Genomic DNA, 16,733 nt, shown 5'->3' with positions numbered 1-16,733 from the left:
TGCGTCTCCAGTGGGTGCTGGAAATTGAACTTAGTTCCTCTTTAAGAGTAATGAGTGCTCAACCTTTGAGCCATCTCTCCAACCCCATGCAACTTAGTTTAATATGAATTACAAATAAATTTTTTTAACTTTTCAAAAATTAAACTAATCATAAACTTCAAACACATAGTTAATGGACTGGGGAGATAGCTTAGTAGTTAAGCATAGCATTTGAGTTTACTTCCAACACTTATGTTAAAAGGCTTGTAACCACATGTAACTTCAGCTCCAGGGAGACCTGATGTCTCTGCACTCACGTATGTGTAAACACACACACACACACACACACACACACACACACACACACACACACACACTTTCTATCTTAAAACACAATAGAAAAAAATCTTTAAAAACATAGGTAATAAGAATACATGTGAACTGTGAACTTCAGGAACTTTAGAGTACACTTGGAATTGAGCAGCAATTTTCTGCTGAAGAAAAAAGTTAGCTAAGACTTCATCCGTGAATGGTACCCTTTGTTCTATTATAATAAGCTATCACTCATTTACCATAGGCCAGACACAGTGCTAAGTCAGTGAAATCAGGAGAAAGGTAAGATTTACTAATATGTGCACAAACACATAAGTACTATAGTAAAATGTTTTGAGGCAGTGTGAGCAATAATTTTGCTTAGTGGAGAAATTATTTTTATTTTTTGCCTCCTAAAGATGCTTCATTTAGGTCATAATGAACAAGTGTATTAGATAGAGAACAGCAGAGATACATATTCTTGGTGTTTAAACCATGAGCATTCACAGAAGATGAATTAGGTTTAGCTGGACAAAGGTAGCTTCCTGGGTGTTAGTGCAGGAGGCGAGCACTGCAAAGAAGGGATATGGGGTTGAGGAGGTGTGCAGCTATGTTGACAAAGCTGCAACGACAACTACAAGGCTGGAAGGGCAAGATAAAAGAACAGTTTGCAGATGAGCAACCAAATGTAGACCTGTTCCAGTAGGCAGTGAACTGCTGCAAGCAGGTAGCATGCCCAGGTCTGTGCTTTAGACAGCAGTACTGTATGGCATCAGTTCCCACACAGCTGCGGTGTTGAAGCTGCTGCTGGAGACGACAGGAGGCTGACTAGTGCTCTTCACAGAACAGCTTTATTTAATCCCTACCCTAATCTTGAGTTTGGTGCTATAATTATCTCCTTCTTACAGATTAAATTAAGGATGGTCCATATTTATTGATGTTATCTTCTAAGAAAATGCTTCACAAAAGACAGTAAATACATAAAATTATGTAATTCTTCAAGAATCTCATTTTCTTCTAACACAGAATGGCAGCAATATTGATGAGGTCCCCCTAAGGAGCTTTACAATGTCCATCATGATGAAGGGAACTGCATTAGTGGAGCCAATCAATTACCATTCATTTAGTTTTGGCTCTCATACTTCTGCAACAGGTCCCTTACATTTGAGTAGTAGAACTGCAGCATTAACTGTGACTAATTGAAGAATTATCATTGGATTTTGAAATCTGTCTGATAAAGTTAAACAAAGCCAATTCAAGAAAAAGTCAATCTACACAGATTGAAAAAAAAAATCAAATAATATTGGTTGTGGTAGGAAAGCATATTAAGATGTCTTTTAACTGTATAGTACCTTATACTGTGTACCTCAGAGTACCACATATGTTACATATAGATACATACAAAGCCCCAGCTATAGATCGGAGCAACTATACATTGGCTGGGCCGGGTGGCACACGCTTTTAATCCTAGCACTCGGGAGACAGAGGCAGATGAATTTCTGAGAATTTGGGCCAGCCTGGTCTACCCAGCGGGTTCCAGGACAGTCAGGGCTACATAGAAAGACCCTGTCTCAAAACTAAACCAAACCAAACCATCCCCCCCCCCATCCCAATAACAAAAAAGAATTATAGCATGTGACATTCTATCTATTCAAATCCTATCCGTTGAGATCCAGACTTTCTACATATTCTTTCCTAATTTTATTCCACACTAATTTCTTCCTCCATGGGACTCTAATACTAATTTGCTTGTAATCTTAAATTATAATCATTACTATCCATATTCTTCCTTATCAAATTATTACTTTTATAAGAGTAAGTATCATCTGAATGTCTGCATTATCTCAAAATTGTTGTGAATGTGTAAATAATGTGTATATACACATATATGGACACAGCTAGATGTGTATATACATATATGTATACATATACATTTTTTTTTCTTTTTAGATAGAGTCTTGTTATTATTGCCCAGGTGGCTTCAAACAAAGTCCTGTCTCAGGTACTACCATGCTGGAACTTACAGCTATGTGCCACCGGCCCTGGTTTTTAATAAATATACTTGAGTCTGGCACCATAGACCACCTGGCCATCTTGACACCCCAATAAATATTTATGACATAAGAAAAAAAACCTACAGGTGTATTTCTGACCTCTTAATAGTAAGTATAATAATACGTCAACATTTTAAGATATAAAGCAAATCATAATATGTTAGTGAATATTGTATGTCAACTTGGCTGGTCAAAGACACAGTGTTTTTCTGAACAGCAGTCTATTTTGTCTACTAAATTAGTGGACCCAAGCAAAGCTCTTTACCTTTGTAACACAGGGAGGCCTCATCCAGTCAAGGTTTTTGAAAACAATCTGAGGCCACTTGAGAAAAGAAGGAATTCTTCTGCTAGATGCTTTAAGACTGACAGCAACATCAGCTCTTCCTAGATCTACAGAATTGGTACTCACTTGCCAATTCCCACAGCCAGGGAAGCCAATTCCTTAAAGTGTACCTTTCTCATTATTTATGTAACATTTACATTGTAATAGCTATCATAAACAATCTAAAGATGATTAACATATAAAGGGAATTTGTGTGGGTTATATGAAAATGTATCAGTTAATATGAGAGTGGAGCTCTTGGTTTATTAATGTGATCATACACTAAAAATTCTGAAAATTCCTACATGTCCCAAACCCCCACTCTGAAACAGAAAGCACAAACAATGGCAGCACTATACTAAACACATTTATGTTTAGAGTCACAGTGAAACTTAAGAATCTTAAGGATCAAAACGATTTCGTGATCCAACCAGATTCTCTGAATGCGGCTGGCCCGGTGTCTTTCTGAAAAGCCATTGACAATGACACTGGGACTTGTTTCCTCTGCATATACTGAATTTTTGGGATCCAGTCTGTTTTGATACTCACCTTCCTGGACCTGGAGGGAGGGGGGAAGAGCTTGAACTTCTCACAGGGCAGGAAGTTCTGACTGCTCTTAGGGATGGAGAGGGAGGAGGAGGGGGAGTGCGGGGAGTGAGAGGGTGTTGAGAGGAGTGGCGGAAATGGAAACTTTTATAATTTAATAAACTTTGAAAAAAATTTTTTTACTTTAAGGAATAGTCACAACTAGTAAGACCATGAAATAAAAGTTTTAGAATTATTTCCATTATAAAACCTAAAACTAAGCACACCAACTGGAACTCTTTCGAGGTAGCGAATCCAGTGATGGCCTAAGAGACTTGAAGCACTCCTCTGGCTCAGTGGCCACCCAGAGTCTGACTGGCCTTCCTCCCGAGTGTGGCAATTCAATTCTAATTGTATGATCAAACCAACAAATTGAGCTGAAGAGACAAAAGTACCTAGCTGACAAAATCAGAGGTTGCATGAAAATGTTTCTCAAGTACAAGTCATGTAAGAAACAACAAGTGAAGTGAGGGAGAGTTTCAAAGCTTGAAAGACAGTCATCAATACTGACAGATTACTGTAATTCTGGTCGCTAGCATGATCGATTTGGGCAGCATATGACAATCAATACTGTCCTCATTTTCTGAACATTAGATTCATGGTTAGAGAAGATGTTCCTAGAATAGAATTTAAACTCCATTTAATGATCATAAATAGCACAATTTATGCTGTGGAATCTTAGTAGGTACTATTATTGGGCATAAGATAACTGACCCAGCAGTATAATTACAATTGAGTTTATTACATTCTACCTCTTTACTTCTTTGATGAGGATTAAAGTACTAGCTCTGTTGGCTTTCAACACTGACTTCTATTCAATTCCTACTAAAATTTATGTTAAGTGTATTGATATAATTCATGTTAAGTGTATTTTAGAAGACACAATTTTCTCCTCACTGAAAATCTGATGTCAAAAGCATACATTTTAAAATTTGAAACATTTATGAAACCAGAATGTTACTTAAAATGAATAGATATCCCTATACTTAAATACCTGTAAATCAAGTATCCAGTTATAATTTATTATATAACCCTTCATGCTAAAATCAAGTAAAGGCGTTACTTCCCACACATTCCTCCCTACTTCCATTCATTCATTCACGCTTCTGAGCTGGGGTCACTCTGGATGTGGTTTATATTCAATTCTTGATCAGAAGTGATCCTCCCAATCCTGCACAATAGAATATTCTTTAGTTAACAAACAATAGGAATATATATTATTACAAATCTCTCTTGGTATGTAAGGGTATTTTTCCCACCCAGGAACCACCATGGATATCAAAAATCTGTGGACACTAAAGTCCCCAATGTATAGTGGTAAAGCATTTGCATATAATCAAATTTCTGTACTACTTATAGTAATAAATATATAAGTACCATATCAGTAGTTGTTAAGGGAATAATAAGAAAAAAGTCATTTTTTCCTAAATATTTTTCACATAAAATTGGATGAATTTTTCAAATGAGGAACTCATGGATATGGAAGGCCAACTACTGTTAAATTGTGTGAATAAACAATTTTCTATGCCTTAGAAAACATTTGTCTGATATGTAGTGTTTTCACTCTAAGTGTTTTTTTTTTTTTAAATATTTTTAATTGTTTGTGTGAATGAATACAGGTTCCTGAAGAGGCCAGAAGCATCAGAACCTTCTGGAGCTCAAATTACAGATGTTTGTGAGCTGTATGATGTGTGTGCTGGGAACCAAATGAGGTCCTTTGCAAAAGCAGTACATGATCTTAACTACTAAGCCATCTCTCCAGCACCTCATTCTAAGTATTCTACAAGCGATTCTGTTGCCAGGAACTGTTCAGGTTTGATGTTTCAAAAAAAATTTTCCTGCCTACCATTTTAATAGAAATCATTTCTTTTCATTCTAGAATATTTTCGAAAGTGGCAACCATTATCTCAATATGATAAAATACTGAAAATGTCATAAAGTAAAACTGAGAATTCACCTTAAGCAACTAATCAGCCTAATATAAAAGCTCAATTAAGCAACTTAAGATTAAGCAACTTCTTAATCTTGGGTGGAGATGTTTTATATTGATTGTAATACTTATAAATAGTATAATAACTACATAAAATATGATTGAGCACTCATAATAATGCTGACATAATAATGCTGGAATCCTTTTATAGATAAAAAAAGTTAGATTCAAGGGTACCGTAACTAGTACTGGGATTATGACTCAGTGGTAGATTGATGGCCTAGCATGCGCAAGGCCTGGGTTTAATTCCAGACGCTGAAAAGAAGAAAAACAAAACGTGGTTCTGTAGCCTGACCAAGATCATGACATAGTTATTGTCACTGAGTTCATTTCCTAGGCAAGTATGCCAGGGCTCAGGGAGGCTCTCCAGCTCCAGGTTGGCAGTACCTGGTCAGACAGACTGGCTCCATAAGTCATGTTCCTAAGCATTCCCTATCTTCTCACACCTTCATGTCTCCTTAGTATGCTGCACCCGGTTTAGAAGGTTCTCTTCCATATGATTATTCATCATTTAAGGCTGGCTCAATCATTTTTCCTAAGTGTTTCTGAACACAAACTTCCAGTTGAGTGGCAGGCCCCTTGTTAGTATACGGCCTGCACACTCCTCTTTTAAAACACAGTAATGAAGAAATATGTTTTTCCATGTAGACTCAATTCTTTTCAATGATTGTTTTGATTATTTCTGCACCTCCAGACCAGCATAGAGCATGATATATAATGCTATTCTAACTAACTAGGTCAAAGATTAAGATTAATATTTATTAAAAGTATATAAGAAAACAAACCATTCAAATACAACAATTACTCAATCATTAGGGAGGAACTCTGCCACTTCAATAAACAGAAACATTTTAAGTCTTAACACAAAAGATACCTTTACCTTTTGTAAAGCAGATGTAAACTAGTGTACTAACCACACAGTAAAGAAAGGATACAAGTTTTGATACAATGGAATCAGTGATTTCAGAGCACGGCTAGCATTTATTGCTGTGGATCGAACCATGATGGGCAGAACTTTTCCATTCACAATAGCACCATCAAAAAGTGGACCAAAGAAGGGAACCTGATGGAGAGATCAGAACACAGCTTTAACTGTAGAAAGACTGGAGTAAAACAAACAAGATCTTTTGCATACAAATATGTTTTTGCTTCCTCTTTAGTTGTTCTTTCAATTAAAAACATTCAAATTCAGTTCTTTACATGATGAATCACCCATACTAGGACAACAAACAAAACGCCCAAGGCCAACAGGGTGTCCACTCAAAAGAACTATGTGTTTTGTGTAATTAAGTAATTTATATCCTCTGCCAGTTTCTAAAGTTCTGTAATTTCAGCTATGCACACACACACAAATTAATTCCTTTACTAAGTAAAGATATGAAAAGTAGGCAGTTAGATGATCATTTTTGTGAGATACCAGTTTTTTTATTCTATGGTTTGGACATTAAATGTCTTCCCCAAACTCATGCTGAATGCTTAGTTCCCAGGACCATGATTAGAAGGGTAGCTCTGGGAAGAGACCGGGCCACGAGAGCTTTGACCCAAAGGCACAGAAGCAAGAAGCTAAAAGACCATAGACTGAAACTATGAGACAAAATATATACATTTATCCTATTGTAACATGTTTTCCAAGATTTTGTCAGAGTGACAAAATGTATGTATAGAACCTAAGACACACTTGGCTTGGTCAGTTAAAAAACAAAATCTGTGCTTTGATAACTAATGGTCACTTTTATTAGCTGACAAGTTAGAACTGTGATGTATATAGGTCAGTGGTACAGTGTTAACCTAGCTGGGTGTAAGGCCCAAAAAACAAAAAACTATTAAATATGGTTGACAAAAATGGTGGCTCAAGGCAAGACAATTCTCTGTGGATGACATAGTGTTTTAGACTTTGTGGCCATATAGTATCTCACTTTTGTAAAATTTACAATTTTTGTAAAAATGCTTGAAAAATATAAAAAAATTCTCAGTTTGTAGGCTACTCAGAATTAGGTTTTGTTCTGTCATGAGCTGACTTCTGGTTTATATAAACCTTAAAAAAATTCTTGTCATTCAGGAAAATTTACAGATGGAAACTTGGCCCAATTCAAGGAATTCTGAAGATTCTGAATCAACTGTCAAAGCAATTTTCTATTAAAAGCATTCATTAAAAAAAGAACACATGAAAATAATGCCAAACTTTTATTATCTTAGAAAGAAATACTTTTGAAATAGTTGTTGAAATACTGTAGTACATCTAAACTATGCAACTGGAGGACAGGTAACGTCTCTTTAACATTTAAAAATATATGCAGGCATTTCATTTATTATCTTAAAATTACTTTTGGATAGAGGCTCATTAAGTAGCACAGACTAGCCTTGAACCTGTGGTGACTGATTATCTTGCCTCTGCTCTGCTGAACTCTGACTATACCTCACTAACAGATGGCTGTTCTTACTGTGCCTTTTGGGAACTATAACTGTTTTCTGTGTCACTAAAGGGTGAGCTAAGCACAAAGGAACTTCCACCCAGGTCCCACCTAGCCGTCTCCCTAGCCGGGGTAGATCTTTCTAACTAGGCTTAAGACAATCAACACAGCTACAGAGTCTGTGGCATTTTCCCCCATTTTACAACTGAAAATCTATTACTAAGGCAAAAGCGGAGGAGTTCTCACCTCTGGTTTTTTCATGATCTGGATACTGAACATATGGTTTTTCATTGGATAAATAACAATGAGGACATCGCCAAATTCTGTAGGAATAATTCCTCTTCTGTAGTCTCTAGTATGTTCTGACCAAACAATGTGTACTTCATCATTTCCTAGGTGTCTTAACTGGAAAAATTAAGGAAACAGTTTATAGTACTTTATAAAAGCCATGTGAGCATAGTTATACAGCTAATGACAACAAAGCATACAGAAGAGAAATAGTCGATCATTTTCATGACACTCAAAAATACAAACACTCAAAGCCATCAAGAAGAAGACCAGGCACTCTTAATTCCCAGTCAACAAGACACAAAGACCGCAGAGAAGAGGCATAGCCCGCTCTGTTCAATTAGCAACTGTACCAATTCCATGCTCAAGCCTCTCAGAGACTGTTTTAAAGAGCGACTGATTTAAGATTCTTCTCCCCTTCTTCTATGCATTTCTGAAGTGCTAATGAGTAGCAAGGTGGTCTGAAGAAGGCAGTCAGAAGAGGAGCAAAACAATAGGTGACTGTGCATTTTATAATCCTTACTCAGCATGAGAAAGTTGGTCTAACAAATTAATTTCAGCACCTCCCCACAATGTAACTTAGAAACCCTCCAAACAGAGCCTGGATATTGATTAGGCCCTAAGAATGTTACTTAGATATTTGTGTTGCTGACAAAGGTGCTCCTGGCAATCTTGAGAGGGTTTGTTATAATAATTAAAACTGTAAGAAAGAAAAGTATTAAAAGTTGTGTTTCTAGTAAGTTGTTAAAAAATGAACACAGTGTATATTACTGACTTTTCCTCATAGAGATTATGGTATAAACATCAATTTTATTATAAAATTCTGTCATCTAGTGTATCTGGAACATGTGAGTCTATGTTTGGTAGCTCCTTTCCCCTGACTTTTCCATTACTGTCAGGTATCTAGCCACACTGTGGTTGGGAAAGTTTAGAAGATGAAAGAAGAATAAAGCCAGTCTGAGCTAATGTACAGTGATTTCTATTTTTATATATGCAATTGTTGGATTAAAAACCATAAGGCAGGTATAGAAGAATTTAATGTTTGACAAACAAAAAGAGGACTAAAGTTCAATTTCTGAAAGGATCTTTTCAGACTCTCCTTAGCCCAGGAATGAACTCCTTACACTTTGTATACAAACAGGCATGACATAAATGCAGACTTAGACTATGCTATTTCTAAAAAGAAAAAAAAAAAAGAGAGAAAGAGAAAAAACAAAAAGAAAAAGAAAAGATTACAGAGCCTAGAAAAGCTATGGCCCCATAATTTCATTTTTTAATCAAAATACTTTAAAAATATCCTTCCTATACAGCCATCCCCATGTGTCAGCTTCCCTAATAGGTTTATGTTAACTGAATACAAAAGAAATGTGAAATAAATGTAACCAGGAGGGATGATCCAATCTAATTCTGATACATTAATGTCATATGCTGTACATGTTACAATAGCAGCCAGATCTAATACTAAGCTCCAGGCTATCCTGAGATTTCCAAATGGCAGATTGTTCTAAGTGATATCAAGTATAATTGAAGTAATAAATGATAGTAAAAGCTGAGCACACTGTCAGGAAGAATTTAAGTATTTACTTTTTAAAATTAAATGAGTTAGGTTAGGAAAGACAAGACAACTGAAATAATGCAGGTCTCAATTTACAGAAAATTCCTTTTATTTATCTGCTACATTAACCCTTGAACTCTTGCCAAAATTATCTATAATTTCTAGTGCCACTTATCTAAAGAAATAAGAGAACAAGGCACTGTACTATTATCTTTTAACCAAGGCTGTCTTCAGCCATCTTCCACATAGTATTTAAAGGTCTGCTATAGAAGCTTAAAAAAAGCACACTTTTTTTTTTTTTGGTCAAGATGTTGTATTTTTTTTTGCATAGAAACATGTGCACCAACAAATCATTCTACATGTGTTTGATATAAAATACTTTATTATTTAGATTCCAATGCTAAAAATACAGCTGTTTGAGGCTGTCCTAATGATATCATTAACTTTAAAACATGCAGTATAATGGTTAAACTGAGATGTTAATCATCGCTGTGCATTGGGGGGTGTCTGAGAGACTACTCAAAGCTGGCTTTCTAGTGACCGAAAGGTGGCAGAAGTCATAATGCCAGCAATAAAAACAAGTTAGAAAACACATGTCTATATTGGTACAAAACTTTTCATACTATTTTATATTTATATTTATTTATTCCTTACCTCTTAAGGACTTAAAAGACTATGTTCTGGGTGTACTCATTAAGTTTTTCTGTACTCTAAAATTTCTCAAAGGAGTGTCTATCTATATGATATTCTCTCTCTCTCGTTTTTTGAGACAGGGTTTCTCTGTGCAGCCCTGGCTGTCCTGGAACTCAATATATAGATGAGGCTGGCCTCAAACACAGAAATCCTGCCTCTGTCTTCTGAGTTTGTACTAAAGGCGTGTACCACCATATCCAGACTATCTGATTTTGAACACTGTGCAAATCACTTTTTGAAAGAGCAGCAGACTGCTATGTATATGGAACAGATCTTTCTGACGACTGGCAACCAAAGTAGCCACCTAAAGTCACTTTCAAGTGGTATTAACATCACTCTGGAACCTAAACTGTACTGTATGTTACAGATGACCAGCATTAATCCATGAAGAAAATACAATGAAAGTCAACATGTGTAGACTGAAGTCTTTTATCCATTATAGGATGTTAATATTGGAAGATATCCTAAAGGAGTAATTTCACACCCAATACCTCAACTATGATATTCCAAGGAGTAGATATCTGACCTCTGCTTTAAAACTTTTAAAGTTGGAGTGTAGTTGTTCACAATTAGCCCAGTCTACCTTTAAGGAGTGAAAACCATAACACTCTTTACATGAAGCAAACCCTGCCTTCCTGACCTAGTTCTTTCAAATGGGCCTTACCATATGAATTCAACATGTATTCTATCTTTTTATATCTTTTCTGGTACTTGAAGGTCATTTTAATATCTTCAACTTTTTTTTCAGGTTAAAAGTGTCTTTTTGCTGGATTACTGTTTTAGTTTTCTGGTGATTCTATGAGACTGCAATGTCTAGAATAAATATCAAATATATGCTCTGATACAGCAAACTCTAATGGGACTATTTCTTCCTCTGTCACTAAATTATTTTCTGAAACTTTATGGCACCAAGCAGCTAGCCAAAGTTCTTTTTTAAAAATCTTGCCAGGTGTAGCGACTCCTTTCTAGTCCCAGCACTCTGGAAGGTAGAGATGGGTGGATTTCTGAGTTCAAGGTCAGCTTGGTCTACAACGCAAGTTTCAGGACAGTGAGGGCTACACAGGGCTACCCTGTCTCAAAAATCTAAAAAAATTCTTATAATTTCCAGATTTAAAAAAAAAAAACCATTGTGTGTATGTGTGTGTGTGTGTGTGTGTGTGTGTGTGTGTATGAGAGAGAAAGAGAGAGAGAGAGAGAGAGAGAGAGAGAGAGAGAGAGAGAGAGAGGGAGAGAGAGAGAGAGAGAGAGAGAGAGAGAGAGAGAGAGAGAGAGAGAGCACGCAAGCATATGTGTCTGCACACATTCCACACTGTAAGTGTGGAAGTCAGAGGACAGCTTTTTGGCACTTGTTCTCCCCGTCCACCATGTACATTTCTAGGGGACTGAACTTAGGTTGCCAGGCTTGGCAGCAAGCTCCTCCATCTACTGAGGCACCCTCAAAGTTTTTTAAGCAGGTAAAATCAATTGCTCCATTTAAAGAAAGGATTCCATATTTATTGTTACCATTTTACTTTGCCAAGTCAAGGTTATCTTTAAGCTTGCTAGGGTTTATTGTTAGCCTGATTCTGCTATTTAATGTGCTGGTTCATTCCTTTCTAGATCAGGGTTAACATTAAGTTAACATTCTTATGACTTCATTCAAGTTCTGAACATAAATATCAAATGGCTTACATAACAGAGTCATTGCAGGTTTTCACTCTGCTTAAAAAGACACCTTTCATTTATTGAGGGTATTTTTACATATTATTTATTAAGGGGTACACTATTCTACATGTCCTATTATAATTCATTTCATTAGCACAACAATTAAAAAGCAAGTACAATCAGTATTACTACTATTTTTCCATATAAACATCTGAAGCTTAAAGGATAAAGAAGCTTGGCTAAAATTAAAAACAAAAAGCTGTAAGTGAGAAAGACAATATTCAAACCCAGGCAATCTGGTTCTAGAAGCCAAACTTGAAACACTTTGCAATATTTGCTCCTGTTAAAGCATTTGTGTTCTGAATATGATTATGCAACCAGTCATCACCATGCATACCGAACTATTATGACCATACTGCTTCAACTAACATACAACGAAAAACACAGTCTACAGTTGGTCCTGATCTAGTAATCCTATTAAAACAAATTCAGTTTTAAGTTGTGCCGAACTTAACATGGCTCCTAGTGATCACCCCCTCATTATCTAAGTACTCACAAGCCATCTGCTTAATAATCCTAGTTTGCTGTTAGAGTTGATGAGTGTTGGTATTTTCAGGGGCATGGCCTGTTTTACACCCCTTTGTAAAATCAGATGTTTGCCACTGTTATAGATGTCTGCATGCTCCTAAAGCTTACAAGTTAGCCTCCACTGGGATGGTATTGGGAATTTGGGTCCTACCAGGTAGGGACTTGGAGAGGTGATTACATCATTTTCAAAGGGGTTAGTGTCTCTGTCTCTCTCTCTCTCTCTCTCTCTCTCTCTCTCTCTCTATATATATATATATATATATATATACATATATATATATATATATATATATATATATATATATGACTCCAGAGAGCTTGCTTGCCACTTTCAACATATGTGGCTACTGTGTCATCTATGAACAGGCTAGTGGCTCCTCAACAGACACTGACCTGCCCGTCTCCCGATGTTGCTGCCCCTACCACTGTCAGGAGAAACTTGTATGTCATCCAATCTCTGGCATTTTTTACAGTAGTACAAAAGAACTAAAACATCCACTCATGGCAATACAACACATTCATTTTTATCAACAAAGAATCTGGAGCTAATGTTTTACTTCCTTAGTGCCATGAAATGGGGTTGGGTACTAGAAATCATGGAAGGTAACTATTTCTGCCTCCTAAGTTAGACTATCCTCTCTCTCTCTCTCTCTCTCTCTCTCTGAAACAGGGTTTCTCTGTGTAACAATCCTGCCTGTTCTGGATTTATTAAAATACAAATAATATATTTATCTAGTTACAAACAATATATGTATTTATTAAAATACAAATATTATATCACTATATTTCCATCTTTGTCTATAATAAAAAGGCTATAATTAATATAAGAAAACTATATACAAGTACGATAACTATATACAATATGTACAGGCAATAAGTACATCAACAACGTTCAGTCCATTTGCATTTGACAAATTCAGAGAAAATACTTCACATCTATCCTATCTTGGTGAGTCCAAATTTTGGAACCCAATTTACTTTACCACAACTTACCTTACCATCCCAAACTATCTTTTGATATCTCTCCATTTTATATACTTTACATTTCTTTAGTGGATTTTTCTGAATACCGTAAATAAGGAGACTATAACTATCTAATCTTCAACTGCCTCAGAGACCTGAGAAGGAAATAATATTAACTGAGTAAGCATGAAGTGCAAGAAAGTGACTTCCGAAAAAAAGTAATGACAGAAACAGCTGGCCTCGAACTCAGAGAGATTCACCTGCTTCTACCTTCCAAGTGCTGGGATTAAAGATGTAGGCACCATTGCCTGGCCAACTCCCCCATTTCTGTTAAAAGCAGGAACCAACTAATTACACTCTCTCAATCAAAACTCGAGTCTTCGCTGATCCTACTGGCTGCATCACTACACCTCCAACAAGCTCTCCATTTGAAAAAAGTGTTAGTTTTTGTTCTTTCCTTCCTATTTCCTCTCCAGGTGTTCTACATTAGATAATTCATCCACATACCCAAACTAGTTCATGAATTCTTAAAAAGGTCTTCTCTCTTCTATCCTTCCTTACTTCCTTTCAACCTACCTTCTTTCTTTTATTACTAGGTGAGTCTGAAAGCTGTCTGTATGCACCATGCTAGCTTTTGCAAATGCTCTGAGGACTGACAAATGTGATCTCTGAGCTCAAAGCCTTGGGTTCCATGAAAACAACAGTAAAATAAGCAAACAAACACCAAATAAGTTACAGACAACGTTCCAAACAGTTTTTTTTCTGAATATAAATAGCAAAGGAGAGCAGTCTATAATGGCGCTTGCACTAAAAGCTAAAGTATACACACAATATTTAAACTAAGAGTTAAAGTACCCAAGGAAGCAGAAACAGCCCCTGTGAGGAAATCCAAACAGGACTCTTACTGCTCCAATCTCATTATTTCACTCACCCACAGAGATAGATAGGGTTTTACTATGTACCCCAGGATGGCCTCAAAGTGAACTATGGCAATCTTGCTGCCTCAGCATCCTGAGTATCATATATAATTTTATAGTTTACATATTTTCATACACTCATTAGCTATGTGGGTCATTCATTATAATCAATTAAGAAAAGTTTAACAGGATATTTAACAGGTGGTCCAAGTCCTGGATCCCAGCACTTGAGGCAGAGGCAGGTGGATCTCTAAGTTCAAGGCCATCTTGATTTACAAAGAGAGTTCCAGGACAGTTAGGGCTAAAGAGAGAAACCCTGTCTCCAAAAAAACAAACAAAAGTTTCTCTTTTCAAAGATTAATTTTTATTATCTTAAATTATGTTATGTGTGTTAATTCACATATGGGTATGTGCATGGGTGCCAGTGACCGCAGAAGCCAGGGGCACTGGAGCTGGGCAGTAGTGGGCAACATGACCCGAGTGCTGGGAACTGTACTCTAGTCCTTTGGAAGAGCAGCAAGTGCTCTTACTCATCGAGCCCTCTCTCCAAGAAGAAAAATAAATTCTTAAAAGCCTCCCGAGTGCTGGGATTAAAGGCGTGTGCCATCACCACCTGGCTAGATTCAGTAACATTTTTGTTCATTACACCAATAGGCTTAGTTCTAGGTTCTAGAAATTCAATACTTAAGAAAGTCTTTACCTTTCTTGTAGATCTTAGTATTATAGTGTGTACATGTGGGGAATAAAATAAGTATATAAAGAATAAACAAGTAGTGGAATTGATACCTTCTGGGAAAGGGAAGGCCAGTTTTCTCCAATGGAGTGATACTGTATATTAATCATACTTTCAAGATAGATTCCATGCCCAGGAGTAGTAGTTGCCTAGGCAGAATGGAGTCCATTGTTGGTTGTTTTTTGTCTGTGTTTTATCTTTTGTTTGGATTTTTTAAAAATTATTTTTTAATTTGTTTGCTTTTTTTTGGGTTTTTTTTCAGAGAGAGAAAGAGCATGAAGTTGGGCGGAGGTGTGGAGGATCTGGGAAGGGCGAAAATAGGATTAAACTATATTGTAGCCAGGTAGTGGTGGAATACCCTTTAATCCCAGCATTTGGGAGGCAGAGGTAGTTTGAGGCCAGCCTGGTCTACACAGTGAGTTCCAGGATGGACAGGGCTACTCAGAGAAACTCTGTTTTGAAAAACCAATATATAGATGATATATGTATATTTTAAATAATAAAAATAAAATAAGCAAATATGATAACTTTGTATGGTGACAAGTGCTATAAAGAAAAAATGCTAAGGTAAGGAGATGACTTAGAGGGCAGTGTTCAACATGTAAGCATGAGGACATGCGTCCAGATTCTCAGAAGTCAGGAAAGTCAGAAGCTAACTAGTCAGGTTACAGTACAGTGTAGTACAGTGACAGAATGAGAGAGCCCAACTCAATCAAAGTAGAAGGTGAGGACTGACAATCTGGGGTTGTTTCCTGATGGCTATGTGCATGTGTGGCAGGCACTGCTAGTATGCACACACATGTGCATACACACACCACACAGATTTAAAAAGGCAATATAGAGCAAAGGGACAGCGTTTCCTGAGTAGAGGAAGGTCTTTAGCTAGAACGAGCTGTCTGAGAAACTGTCATGCAAGTGTGAGAATAGGACAGTGAGAACGAAGCAGCTTGGGGAAATGCAGACTAAGCAAACGGTTCAGGATTTACAGCCACAGACAGGGGAGTGCACTTGATTTGGAGGGCGATGAGAAAAGTGAAATGAGCAGGACAGAAAGACGACTGGAGAGGTGAGCGGACAGCTAAGCAGGCAGGTGGTCACACATGTGCAGGACACTGCGCTTAAGTCTTACTCAGTGTGCAATGAGGAGCTACTTACTGCTTTCCTGTCCAGATCATGCTGTTCACAGTAGTGAGAAAGGCTGGCATGGAACTACTGATATTACTTCTATCCTCTGTCTTTTTCATCAGGAGTACACTTAAGAAAGCTGGGGTTATATGATATTGAATAAGATTGTAACATTAATTGTTGTATTTTTGATCTGAAACTATGAGCAGAATTTCTGTGTTTGTTTTTGTCAACCTGACAAAGCTTGGGCGATCTGGGAAGACGGAACATCAACAGAAAAGATGCCTCCCTCAGACTGACCTGCAGACATGTCTGTGGGGCACTTTCTTGAGTAATAACTGATGTGGGAGGGCCCAGCCCACTATGGATACTGTCACACCTGGGCAGTTTGGTCTTGTATAAAAAAAGAAAACTAAGAAAGTCACTAAGGAGAGTTCCTACATGGGCCCTGCTTTTGCTTCAGCTCCTGGCCTGGCTTCCCTCAAGGAGGGACTGTGACTGGTTTATACAAGCCTTTCCTCCTTCACACTGCTTTTAGTCATGGAGTTTACCATAGCGACAGGAAGCTCTAGGA

General features: G+C 37.0%; 1 protein-coding gene across 7 annotated transcripts in view; it reads right to left on the bottom strand.

Annotated features, from left to right (window-relative positions):
• Positions 1 to 16,733, bottom strand: part of Ralgapa1 (Ral GTPase activating protein catalytic subunit alpha 1) — a 217,023-nt gene that overhangs the window by 24,618 nt on the left and 175,672 nt on the right. For all 7 annotated transcript variants that reach the window (XM_085697620.2, XM_085697618.2, XM_085697619.2 and 4 more), the window contains 2 exons: positions 7,900 to 8,058; positions 6,178 to 6,305 (listed from right to left, as the gene is read on the bottom strand). In XM_085697620.2, coding sequence (XP_085553746.1) covers positions 6,178 to 6,305; positions 7,900 to 8,058 — 287 coding nt within the window. The remainder of the gene's footprint in view (positions 1 to 6,177; positions 6,306 to 7,899; positions 8,059 to 16,733) is intronic.

The sequence above is a fragment of the Myodes glareolus genome, chromosome 11 (assembly GCF_982192425.1).
Source record: "Myodes glareolus chromosome 11, mMyoGla1.1, whole genome shotgun sequence".
Lineage (NCBI taxonomy): Eukaryota > Metazoa > Chordata > Mammalia > Rodentia > Cricetidae > Myodes > Myodes glareolus.
This window is presented reverse-complemented; position numbering and strand designations above follow the sequence as displayed.